Below are 14,359 nucleotides of genomic sequence, written 5' to 3'. Positions count from 1 at the left end.
GAACTTGAAAAGTGACCGACGAGATACACTTCCGAACAAGGTTTACAAAAGGACAACCAAAACCCATACGCATCATAACATCCAACAAAAAACCCCATTCCACTCTATCATACGCTTTCTCCATATCAAGTTTAATAGCAGCTCCCTTATTAGGACCATTTTTAGAACCCTTAAGATAATGGAAAATTTCATGAGCTACTAAAAAATTGTCAGAGATACGTCTACCGGGGACAAAAGCGCATTGATTTTCAGCAATACATGCATGCATCAACGGTTTAAGGCGATTAACAATTACTTTTGACACGACTTTATAGATGACCGAGCATAAGCTAATCGGTCTAAATTGCTTCATTAAAGTAGGGCTATTAACCTTTGGAATAAGGACAATAATGGTACGATTAACAAAATTAAAATCCATCGTACCATTCAAGAGACTAAGACAAAGATTAACAAAGTCACAACCAACAATATTCCAAAAAGAACGAAAGAAATGACCTGAAAGTCCATCGAAACCAGGAGCTTTCGAAGGATTAATTTGAGAAAAGGCATTGGTGACCTCCTCTGCGGAGAACTCTCGGCAAAGCAACTCATTATCACTCGGAGAGACGCATCGATCAATGGCTTGGAGAATCTCCTCATCCGGAGCCGCTTCGGAAGAGCAAAAGAGAGAGGAAAAGTATCTCGTAGCAACATCAAACATGTCCTCCAACTTATCACACCAACCCCCCATCCCTCTGCAACCCCTCAATCCAGTTCTTTTTACGGCGCCTATTTGCTCTAGCATGGAAAAACGAAGAATTACGATCCCCATCCTTAAGCCACGCAACACGGGATCTCTGAAGCCAATAGTTTTCATCTTTATCCATAATCTCCTTAAGATCCACCAAAGCTTTGCGTCGAAGCTCACAAGACATATCCATGACCGATCCCGAATCAAGCCGAAGTAAATAACTCCTTAACCTCCTCTCTTCCCTCTTAGCTTGACCCCTTCTCGATCTTTGCCAATCACCAAGAGAAATGCCAATTTCCCCCACCTTAGCCGAGAAAGAATCATCTTCCTTCTCCCAAATCCGTTTCATAATTTCTCTACATTGCTCTTCATTAGCCCAACAAGAGTCAAATTTGAAATAATCCCTCCTAGGCGCGCAACTCCTGGCATCACCTTCTAACTTCAAGAGGATTGCGGAGTGATCTGACAGAGCCATCGGGATCGTTTCAACGGAGCAGTCCGGAAACAGAAGCCTCCAATCATTTTTCGCCATAAATCTGTCAATTCTCTCACACACATAAGTCTTTGCTCAAGTACCACTTGCCCAAGTGAACCACCCAACTTTTGGCCGAATATCCCACAGATCAGCTCCTCGAAGGCAATGAAAGAACTCTTCCATGTGACCTCTAACCGGTTTCTGCCCTCCTCTTTTCTCATCCAAATGGATAATTTCGTTAAAATCCCCTCCCACGCACCAAGGGAGTAAAGAAGTCAAAGCCAAATGAGAAATCATTAACCAGTTGTGCTTTTTATCCGTCCAAGAACTTCGCCCATAAAACCATGTGAAACGGAATTTTTGCCCCATCCCTGACACTTCCACATCAATATGTAAATTGGAGTAACTCAGCAACGAGACATCAATCCCTTCTTTCCATAGCATCAATAAGCCCACACTACCCTCCGCTCTTTCCACATCAAAACACCCACACTTCACCCATAGACCTCCGATATGTGAGCATGTAAAATTTTTGTTCTTAAATATATTGTATGAATCAATTTAGCTTCTATCCAACGATCCATACCCAAATTGCTTAAATATTTGTTTAATATCCTAAAATCATACACTATGTCTGAATGCGTATAAACATGATTATACATTAAATTCTTTATTTATTTTGAAGCATAATGAACCTTTTACATTTCCTTAGTTTCAAAATAATCCTTAGGGCACTGATCAAGACTAAACCTGGTTCCTTTAGCAATAAGGGGTATTATTTGGTTTCCTCCCATTGAATTTATAATATATACAGTTATCAACCAAATTCATCTCAAAACCAAAAGAGATAATCACTTGGTGAAGTTTGTTATACAATTAACGGGAGTAATACTTGAACTTATAAATGGATTTCCTTAATTTGCATATTATTAATTTTGTATCATTAGATACAATTTTATAATTGCACCGGAAAATATTTCATCAATGTTACCATTGAGAAACACAATTTTGAAATCCAACTTATGTAACTCAAAATCAAATATGAGCAACAAGTATCATAATTATCTTGAAAGAGTCTTTTAATGAAACCAAAGAGAAAGTATCTACATAATTAATGTCTCATTTCTGAGTTTATCATTTATATACAAGACATTTATTATACTTATCAACATCACCATTTGTATCCATCTTGATAATAAATACTCATTTATAACCAATTAACTTTCCACCTTCAAGTAATGGGATAAGTCCTCAAACTTTATTATCTTGTATAAAATTTATACTCTTCGTACTTTAATCCACTTTTGAGAGTCATAACTTTTATGACATGATGAAAGTTGATTAAATAATCTTTCATCATTCTACTGTTATCCTTATTTCTTGTAGAAACTTAATAATCTAAAATAATAATTCACTCATCTCGTGGATCTTGCTCATGACATTTGTTCTTTGAGATTGTTAAGTTTGATCTTTTGTAACAATTTCTATTCTTAATTGGAGAATTGTTCAAAATAATCTTATTGAGATTCTAAACTCATTTTTTTACTAACGACATGTATGAACACATGGATATCATCAAAAGTGATAATAGGAATTGAGTTATAATCCAATGCCTCCTCAAAATTAATTTCTTAAACCTTATTTCTTCCTCCAAACTCAATATCCTAAAAGATAGTGTCATAGATCTCGCTTTTAAAAATATTTTTATTTATGAGATCATAAAACTTATAACCCTTGGACCACTCAAAATAATCAAAGTAGTTGTTTACTGTTTTAGAATTTAATTGCTCCTCATATGTCCCAACTTAACTTAAAATAGAACAACCCTTTGTAACATATTGTTGTCTCTTTTAAGTTGGACCCTTAACAACTACATTTTGATTTTTTTTTTCTCTTATATTTATATGCACTTTTCAAGTAAGTACTTTTAGATTTATTATACTTCAACATTTATTCCTATTACAATGAAAAATGAGTTCATTTAAAGTTCATTTCTCCCTTTGAGTTGATTTAACTTTATAAGAAGCGATACTGAAATCACAAGAACAAATAATTTTTCAGAAAAACTCAATCTTAAGTGTCTTAAGCTTGAAGCAATATAAAACATATTCATAATGTACTCCCTCACATTTCCTTGACCCTTATACTTTATAGACATCAAAGAAGTCAAAAGTGATATCATTTAAACCTTATTATTTTTGTAAAAATATTTCTAAATTTCGTCAAGGAAACCATTAGCCTTAGTAATCTTTTCAGATTATGTGCCCCTAAAGTCTTCTAAAATGTTGTGCTTCATGAACACTAGACTTATACAATTTAAAAAAAAATTTCCCCTCTAAAAATCTCTTATACCAATTAAGAATGTTATCCCCATGAGAGGTGGAAATTGTTCTTTCCTTAGCACAAAGTCTATGTTCATACAACCAAAACCTTATGTAAGTTCATTTTCGATTCCTTCATATTCACTTTCCTAAGTGTATTTTTCCATAGAGTAAATATTGTGGTAGTAATAAATAAATAAATAATTTGAATATAGAACAAAATATAAATAAAACTGAAGCTCACATCTTAAGTAAACAAATAAATTCAACATTATGGCTAATTCTCATCACAAGATACCACACACTATATCAATATCAAGTCTTTGGATAATAAAATTAGCAGTAAATAGTACTCTTGTTGTAGTAATCAAACATTGTCAATAAACTATGTCGAACAAAAGACTAATCTTTGGACTAATGTAATGCTCACACAAAATAAATACATTATAATTGTCACATGTTATTACCACATGTGTCGCTTGAAGTCCGGCCAAATATTAACTTTCATTTGGGCCAATTAATAAACGCATGAGTCACAAGAAACACATAATTATCTTGATATTTCAAATAAATCAGTCTACACAAAAGAGGCAACTTTGGTGATATTATGTTTCAACTAGTCTATCAAAATATCAGACATAACCATACTATGAATTAATTAGTTTAAAAAATATATATATTTTATTAACCAACAATCAAAACTGAAAAACCGAATTGAATATAGACATATATTGTATTAACAATATAAATAAAATCATAAAAATATTATCAACCAATCAATTTCTCTTAATTTATCTTTTAATTAAGTTAAAAGATGACTAAAATAATAATAAATTTGAATACACTTAAACCTTATCTCAAGATATCAAATACTCCATTCATATTTCATTTTTAGACAAAATATTCACCTTAAGTGATATCTGATGCGGTAACCAAACACTGATAATAAGAACATGTTAAACAAAAATCTTCCTTTGGGTCGATTTATTACTCACACATCAAACCGAAAATTTTATCACATGCTTATTACCAAAGTTGTACATGCAATTATGTCAACTATTAATCTTCCTTTGGGTCGATCAATACTAACATATCTTAAGTTACATGTATATAACATGTATAAAATATTTTCCATAACTGAGACTACTTTAATGAATTATTGCTTTAATTAAGTCGTCTTAAAATAAATATCAGTATTTAAATTCTATAACAATCAAAGGTTAAACCTGAAATTTCTGATTGTACTACAATATCCGAAACAACCCATAATAAGGTTACATAAAAAGTGCTATCAGAAATCAAAAACTTAAGTCTTTGATTGTTTCTAAAGAATTCCTTCAACATGCTTTTAATTCATATCTTCATAAATTACTAAAAAAATAAACCTAATTCAAATCAACATTTAACCAAAAGTCAAGGTCAAAGTACATACTAGTGAATTAAAACTTTTCCAAAGATTAAAAAAATATTTTTTTAATCAAATTGAATCGAATATATCAATATCGAATATATTCTATAGTCCATGACAGTAAAAAAACAAAACTAAATTTTCTAATCACGTTGTAGTTTCTGAAGTAACCTATAAGAAGGTTATCTATATGACGTATTAGAAACCGGAAACCTAAATCTTTGACTATTTCTCAAGAATTTCTTAATCATTAATTTATCTTACTAAACCAAAACATGTTTTAACTTAATTTTGAGTGTATATTTTTCCTCTTTCAACATCCAATTGTTGATTCCTCTAATATCCATAATTGACGATTTTAAATCCCCAAATAAATGATGATGAAAACAACAAGACGTAGTATATTATATAGCATCAAAAATATTATTGGAGGAAACTGTAATCACCATTTTTTTCCAGCCATGCCCTGCACACCGACTCGCCAACAGCAGCCCATGCCCTGCCATCTCGCGCTGCTCACCCTGCCATCATCTTCAACATGCCAGCAACCATGCCACCCCCAACTACTCCCCACCAAATCAACAACAATTTTTTTTTAAATTTTTCACATGTAATATAAACCTTAAAAATCAGAATATCAAGGGGGGATGATCATAATGTCAAGGGGGAATGATCTTTCTTTTCTCTCGAGAAGAAAAAAGAGTTGTAAAAGGGATTTTTTCCCTATTCGACATTACGAAGAGCAATATACTAAAAAAGGATTTTCAAAGGTATCATATTTTAATTTCATAGGGCTTTTTTTGAAACAAAAATAAGCGTGAGCGAGAAGAAGGTTTACCTTCTTCGGTCATTTGAGAACTAGTCGATGGCGTTAGGAGATTGTCGTTTTTGATGGCTGACGTTTGGCCGACAAAGAAGAGGGCTTGTTTTTTTAGAAAGCTGGCGCCTATTTAGGAGTTTAAAATGGGAGATGGGCTTCCTTTGGTCGAAAAGACTTTCTCGTGGCCTTCACAGGGAGCTTTCAATGGTGTTTGGAGCGAGTAGGGCCACCAAAACATGGTGGCCGACCGATTAGGCATTGGGTCTTGTTTGGGATGGAGTCGCAGGCATGGAAAAGTGAGAGAGAGGAGAGCTGTGTTTTCTTTTTGTTTTAGTTTAGGTTAGTTTTAGGTTTTTTAGATTAATAAATTAAGTTATGTTAGGAAGTTTTTGGATTATTCACATGTAAATCCTCCCAATTTTGGCATGATCTTACATTTTATTCATAAAGTTTATGGGCAAATTGCTCTTTAGTCCCTCTAGGTTTGCCCTTTTTACATCATATTCAGTAGGAGCTTTATTTTCTTGCTTTTTCTGATTTAATTATTATGTTTTATTTTGTTATAATTTAGTCACTACTGTTATGATATCTGTTTGGAATTTGTCACTGACTTTTACATTGTTTCATTTTGTTTACTGTGTGATTCTATTTGGTTTTGTCTCTTTTATTTTATTTATAAATCTGATGCTTTAGTTATAATTCATTCATTTTAATCATTCATTATTTCTAATTTGGTTACTTTTTTATTTTGTTATAATATGGTTACTTATTAGTTTTTTTTTTTATAAATATAGTGGTTCTTTATATATATATATATATATATATATATATATATATATATATATATATATATATAACCCATGTTTTTTTAATCACCATTTGTTAAGGTTGCAACTACTCTTATATTTAATATTAATACTTGGTAAGATTTCGTTATACTCGTATGCTTTCAAGAACACTCTATCATAGAATGGGCGTGAAAAAGCACTGCTTGATCGAAGTAGTGTGATTCGATATGATATTCGAACGAAAAGTGAACTTGAAATAAATCGAGTTTATTTTTATAAAAATTATAATTAATTCGTTTTTATTTTAATTCAATTGATGCAAAGCATGTTTCTTTAAATAGTAAGCTAGTTTATGCAATTACTGATATTCAATTTACATTCGATTTGTGCTTCTTGATAACGTTGAGAGGGGCTATTTCTCGTATAAAGGAGAAATAGATGGGATTGCCTCCCCATTAGAGGGTGTTCAAATCTCGTGATTTCCTCTCAAGTTAAGGAGTGTTCCCAAATAATTAATCCAAAATAAATCAATTAATGTTCAACAAAAGAATCACACTTTAAATATTGATCCAAATTTTTTAATTTCCACCACGACAACATACAAGCTAATATATACCAATTTTTTGGAGTTGTGGGAGTGCTAACCCTTCCCCACACGTAATCGACTCTCTAATCCTTCAAAATAAATCTTTGTTAACGCAGACCAATTTTTTGTCTTAAAAACGATTTTTCTTAAAATTGTTTTAAAGGACGTTTTTAGGTATTCGACCTACCTAGCCCAAAGGTTGATGGTGACTCCCAAATCAATTTAATCAAAATAAACACAAAAATTCAATTTTTCCCAAATAAGTCGTAAATTAGGGTTTTCATAAAAAAACTTATTCGTTCGTCAAAAAAGACGTTACGACAGTTTGCCGACTCCACTGAGAAAAACTTTAGAGATTCAGGCTGTAAGTCGCTTATACATTGTCGTAGTGATGGAAATTATGAGTTCGAGTCTATAGTTAGCTTATGATCCTTTTATTGAAATTTTGCATTATTATACATTCTTTATGTAAATAGTTGTACTAATGTCTAAATTCATGTTTTCAGCTTCACCAAAATTTCTCGCAAAAGTTTTTCTTTTATTTTTGCTTTTTTATTTGGTCGAAGGTTTGTGTGTTCCTCCTCACACACCTCATGTGCATTTGCATGACATAAGCTTTATACCCGAGCTCTGTCCCAAGTAAGTAGGGTTGAACGCTTTGCTCTCGTAAGAATTTATTCTTCATATGAGCTTTAGAAAATAACCTCTAGGGTACACATACCTTATACCTTCGTAGCGATTTATTCCTTCTATGGGTATAGGGAAGTGAGTCCCCTCAAATTGAACTCGATCTGTTTAAGCCTATGATGGGTGAGGATTGAGGGTTTGGCAACCCAAGGGGCCACCGACAACAAGGTCAATTCGAGTACCTTTCCCTATTAGAGTCGAAACCATACATATAGTGAACCATAGAATGGTCACCCTAGGTAAAGCCATACAGAACCTTTGTCCATTAATAGGTACCAAAATAAGTTTACATGAAGGAGGAACGACTCTAAACCTTTACATTTTCCTTTAAATTCCTAGAATATATTTCTTTTCGATTGAAAGCTGTGAACTAGATATCATGTAGATAGGATTAATTTCTTGAAATTAAATCATTTTGGGTAGAAAGCATGTCCAGATAGGATTGTTGTTTAATAAAATCATGTTTGGGTAGATATCATGATTGGGTAGGTGTTATATTTATCTTTAAATAGCATCTTTTAACTCCATTTATTATCTTACATGTACTAACTTATTTTTTCTCATTTTCTGTGTCGTTTATCGTCTTTTTTGCATTGCACTGTCATGACATAATGGAAAGGTGTTGATCCGCAATTTACTATCGAAAAGAAATGTTTCATAAAAGGGAGAAAAAAGTTTCAATCAAATAGCTGCATACACAGACATGCACTGATGGCTAAATAAAGTCTAGAGAGAACAAAGATAAAACATCAACCTACTTTAGACTAAGCGAGAGCATGTCTGTAAAGATGGACTATATTGTAATAGTGAAGACTTTTGTCTCTAATGAAACTTGTTTTATGATATTCATCTTTGGGACCAACACTTTTTGCATTCATATTCGTATCTTTGCATTTTGCATGGCATTTATTTAGGCATTTTTACATGCATTAATCATGGATACATGGATTTATTTCATGAAGGACTCTGAGGAGGTGTTTCTAATTGCGCAACTTCATTCCCATAGTACTAAGAATTGAAGCAAAATTTGAGAAAATGAAGAAAGAATTGGAAAAGAATTTGCAAATGATGCAAACAGATTGGGAAGCTAAAATGGAGCAAACGCAAAAGAACATTGTGGATCGCATCTTGAAAAACCAAGATAACCTAGTTGACCAAATTATACCAAAATTGACTGGTCTCAACCAAGAAAAAGGAAAAGAAAAGATTTCATCGACCATAGAAACCTCTGAGTGTGTGATGGCACAGGCTAATCCACAACTACTCATTTCACTCAAGCGGCTTCCAAGCCACCAAGTATGCTTTTTCGCCACTAAGACTCAAGCAAATATGTTAGATCCTCAGGATAACCCTACTAATCACAACATGTCTGATCCTTATGAGATGGAAAAAGCCAAGAACGAGATCCATGAGAACTTAAAAAATTGGTGCAGAGAGACATTCAAAGGAACGACAGGACAAAGCTCTCATATTGAAATGGATGCAAGTGAACTAGTCTTGGTTCCTAACTTGGTGCTTCCGCCCAAATTAAAAAATGACCGATTTTGAAAAGTACAGTAGAACTAGTTGCCCTACTGCCTATCTCACGATGTTTATTCAAATGATAACTAGATACACCAACAATAACCAGATGTTGATCCACTGCTTTCAAGATAGTTTGACTGGACTTGCTTCTAAGTGGTATAATCAATTAAGTCATATTCAAATCCGCTCATCGAAGGATTTGGCTCACGCCTTTTTGGGTCAATACAAGCACATGATTGATATGACCCCTGATCGAACAACACTGTAAAATATGGAAAAGAAACATAATGAGGGCTTCCAACAATATTCAGGACGATGGAGGGATATTGTATCCCAAGTGCATCTACCATTGATTGAAATAGAGTTCATCACTTTATTCATCGATACATTAAAATCTCCATATATTAACCATATGTTAGGGGCTGCCACTAAGAGTTTCTCTGACTTCATCATGTGTGGAGAAATAATTGAAAGAGCTGTCAAGAATGGCAAGAAAAGAGACACTAAAAATACTGACATTAAGAAAATAGCTGAGATTAACACAATGGGGTCTTATCTAGCTAATCAGGGGACCAAACCTCATAAGGTGTTTTGTGAAAAGACTCTCATCAATCCAATTCCAATGACATATGAGGAATCATTCCCAACGCTAGTAGAGAAGAACCTTGTGACTCCTGTTCAATCCAAGCCAAAAAAAGGCCCCATATCCTGAAGGTCATGATGTTAACGCCATATGTAGCTACCATGTTGGGAGCTCAGGGTATACCACTGAGAATTGTGGGGCATTGAAGCGCAAGGTCCAAAATCTGATTTATTTAGGGGCGTGAACATTCGATGTGTAATGGGTCACTCTGATCATGAGTGGGCTACGACATCCATCAGGAATTTTTATTGCACTCACATAAAAAAAACTTCATCTTGTTTGAACTTGCTTTTTTATTTCTTCTCATGTTTAAATGTTTTAAGTCATTTGACATTCTAACATTTTAAATAAAATGTTACCTTCTAGGTTATGAGCAATGGGCAATCTTGAATTTTTTTGAATATCAACTCAATTAAAATTTCTTTAATAATTGAGGTTATAAATCCTTGACAAATAACAATATTACCCCTGCAAAACAAGGACTCTTGATCCTAATCTAGAAGCTATACCCGAATATCACACCCTTATCTTACTGGCACTAAAATAACCATCTACTACTACGAAGAGACAATCAAAGGGCTTTGCATTCAGGTATGTATTAGGAGCGGACAAAATGTGTCATCTCATGTGTATGATCTTGCAAAGCTGATTAGATTATACTTATGTGAATAACGTTCGATGATGATCATGATCGTCACAGATGGAATAGTTAAGTAGATGAATATAGTTTAGGTCAGTTGCTTGGAAATTGAACTCTAAAGATAAAATTCTCTGACCTCCAACGACACCCAAACTGTAATAGATTCTTCTTGAATCCTGATACCCATAAAATTAATAAAATATTTTTATAAGTTAAATGCAATAAACTAGAGCTATTCTGCTAAAGCAATTGGTTAGAGAGATAACTCAAAAGCCCTGGCTTTATGATTAAATTATATTCAAAATTGTGACATTGATCAGATACCTGGCAGTTTGGTGTTTGCTCCACTGTGGTTGTCAAGTTAAAGACTTTGTGACAAGATGAATCCATCAGATATGCCAAAATAATGGCAAACTAAATCAAAACAATAAAATTCAAGGAAACAACAAAAGTTCAAGGTTCAAATTAATAAGAAGTGTCGGTGGACGATGGACTAAGGGAGCTGAGAAACATTTATTATAGTCAACTTCACACAAACACTCATAAATTATGTTTTAGACTGATATTTATGCACTGCCTCTGCTAAAGAAGACTATGAAGCTTGAATAAATGGAAGATTTCAGAGAACCGAAATAGAAATATTCTAAAAGTCTAGCAATTGACTATGCTAGTTGCATCATTTTGTCCGTATCTGATCAAAATGCCAAGCCATGAAAGAGGGCATGTCATAAGGTTCACAAGGACTAAGAAAAAAAGAAAGAAGAATCGATGAAACAAACCTTAAAATTTAGGTAGCTAACCTCAAAACCAAACTGTCAATCCTAAAACTTGTCAAAGAATTGTAACTATGAAAGATTAAAAGAGCAGTTGATTCTTTTGATATTCAATGAACTCATGTTTTGTGATTTGCTTCAATTGTGAGCCTAAAGATGGGGCATTGTTTTAGTTTCTTCAATAATAAAAATTCACATTTTTTTAAATATTTCTTCATTGATTTTTTTCAAAGGAAAAAACATTTTCAAACAAGATAATATCTCTAGAAGTATATCTTGGAATTCAACAAATATCTCTCAGACACAAAAGTTCATGAAGCTAGGGCAAGGGAAGCTGAAATTTTTTAGGGCAAAATTTGACGGGGCAAGAAGAACAAATTGTCACAAGTCAAAGTTTGCAAGAGTATACTCTGGTGGAAAATGAAGGCAACCGACTAAGGAAGAGAATAAAAACTGTACGTGCATCCATTAATTAAGAAAACCTGCATCAACATAAACATACACATCATATGAATTTGTACCTTTGCATCATACATTCATCATCGCATGCAATAAAAAACTTTGTTTCCCCTCTCGTGGGGATATCTTTATAATCTCTTTTGAGAAACTAATTTCGTCTTTCTCAAGATTGTTTGTCTAAAAATATCAGTCTAGTCTTTCTTAAGATTGTTTTCTCTGAAATCCTTATTTCTTTTTTTCTTAAAGGCCATTTTTCTCCTCTCACGAGGACATCATCTAATTTTCTTTTATCAATATCATTTTCTCCTCTCATGAGGACAAATTCAAAAAGTCATTTTTATTAAAATAAAAAAATCAAATCAAATCAAATACATGAAATAAACTTTATCTTGACATCCATAAAAACATCCAAGATAGTAATTCATAAATGCATAATTTTTTATAGATCTTTCAGGAAAGAAAAGTTTGGTGATGACTGGACGTCCTCAACATAAAGGAACAACATCGTTCACAGATTTGACGTCCTGAAGTGAATGATCAAATCTTCTAAAGGCAACTAGATCTCCTCAACATGAATGAGTAGATTGTCTATCTCCCTTGAGATAGTTTCTCTTGAAAAAAATTTTGTCTCAATTGAGACAGTTTCTCTTGAAACAAAGTTTCATCTTGCTTGAGATAGTTTCTCTTGAAACATAAACCTTTGAGATTTGTTTCTCTTGAAATAAATTTTGTCTCGCTTGAGATAGTTTCTCTTGAAACATAAACATTTGAGATTGTTTCTCTTGAAACAAATTTTGTCTCGTTTGAGACAGTTTCTCTTGAAACATAAACCTTTGAGATTGTTTCTCTCGAAACAAAGTTTCGTCTCGCTTGAGATAGTTTCCCTTGAAACATAAATTTTGAAATTGTTTCACTTGAAGCAAAATTGATCTCACTTGAGATTGTTTTCCTAAAAATAAATTTCGCCTCGCTTGAGATAGTTTTCCCTTGAAACGCAAATTTTAAAATTGTTTCACTCGAAAAAAAATTTATCTCACCTGAGATAGCTTCTCCTGAAACAATTTTCTTCTCACTCATTTATTTTCACTCAAATGTCGAATATTTGATAGGTATTCAAAGTTAGCAAATACTTCGTTTCACAATTCCATTTTGAATAAGAAGATTTCAGCAAAGAATTAGTCTACATCTCAAGTTTTGAAAAATCTAAATCCATCATAGAATGAGGCAGATTATCATTTCCAATGGAAGGGTTCATAATGAGAAAAACTCGTCCGAAGAGAGAGAAGAAGTTCATAATGAGAATAACTTGCGGCTAAGGAATTTAAGCAGTTTGAGGAAAAAATGATGCTTTAATTCTTTGCTTCATTCCTGTTCCACAACAACGAGCAAAAAGGGGCAACTGTAATCACCATTTTTTATCTTGCCATGCCCTGTACACCAACTCACCAACAGCAGCCCATGCCCTTCCATTCTGTGCTACTTACCCTACCACCATCTTCAACACGCCAGCAGCCATACCACCACCAACTACTCCCCACCAAATCAATAGCAAATTTTTTTATAATTTTTTATATGTCATATAAACCCCAAAAAATTTGAATATCAAGGGGGATGATCTTTCTTTTCTCTCTAGAAGAACAAAGAGTTGTAAAAGGGATTTTTCCCTATTTGACATTACGATAAGCAATATACTAAAAAAGATTTTAAAAGGTATCATCTTTTAATTTCATAAGGTTTTTTAAGAAAAAAATAAGAGTGGGGGAGAAGATGGTTTACCTTTGTCGGTCGTTTGAGAGCTAGTCGATGGCGTTAGGAGATTATCATTTTAGGTGGTCGGTGTTTGGACGACGAAGAAGAGGGCTTGGTTTTTTTAGAGAATCGGCGTTGATTTTGGAGTTTAAGAGGGAGATGGGACTTCCTTTGGTTGAATAGACTTTCTAATGGCCTTCACCGGTCAGTTTAGATGGTGTTTAGGGTGAGAAGGGCCACCAAAACATAGTGGTTGACCGATTAGGCATTGGGTCTGGTTTGGGATGGAGTCGTAAGCATAAAAGAGTGAGAGAGGGGAGAGTTGTGTTTTCTTTTTGTTTTAGTTTAGGTTAGTTTTAGGTTTTTTAGATTAATAAATTAGGTTATATTATGAAGTTTTTGGGTTATTCACACGCAAGTCCTCCCAGTTTTGGCATAATCTTACATTTTAGTCACAAAGTTTATGGGCAAATCGCTCTTTAGTCCCTCTAGGTTTGCCCTTTTTTACATATTAATCACTAGGAGCTTTATTTTCTTGCTTTTTCTGATTTTATTATTATGTTTAATTTTGTTATAATTTAGTCACTACTGTTATGATATCTGTTTGGAATTTGTCACTGACTTTCACATTATTTCATTTTGGTTACTGTGTGATTCTATTTGGTTTTGTCTCTTTTATTTTATTTATAAATCTCATGCTTTGGTTATAATTCATTCATTTTAATCACTAATTATTTCTGATTCAGTTACTTTTTT

At 33.2% G+C, this 14,359-nt stretch overlaps 1 protein-coding gene across 1 annotated transcript; it reads right to left on the bottom strand.

Annotated features, from left to right (window-relative positions):
- Window positions 1-713: 713 nt before the first annotated feature.
- Window positions 714-1,262, bottom strand: LOC120121551. Its single transcript, XM_039140883.1, has one exon. It carries the CDS (start codon window positions 1,260-1,262, stop codon window positions 714-716), a length of 549 nt encoding a protein of 182 aa, XP_038996814.1.
- Window positions 1,263-14,359: the final 13,097 nt, after the last annotated feature.

The sequence above is a fragment of the Hibiscus syriacus genome, unplaced genomic scaffold (genome assembly GCF_006381635.1).
Source record: "Hibiscus syriacus cultivar Baekdansim isolate YM2019G1 unplaced genomic scaffold, ASM638163v2 tig00110377_pilon, whole genome shotgun sequence".
Taxonomy (NCBI): Eukaryota; Viridiplantae; Streptophyta; class Magnoliopsida; order Malvales; family Malvaceae; genus Hibiscus; species Hibiscus syriacus.
This window is presented reverse-complemented; position numbering and strand designations above follow the sequence as displayed.

Coding starts and splice junctions, on each gene's coding strand:
- LOC120121551 (XM_039140883.1), bottom strand. CDS start 1,262: ATGGCGAAAAATGATTGGAGGCTTCTGTTTCCGGACTGCTCCGTTGAA.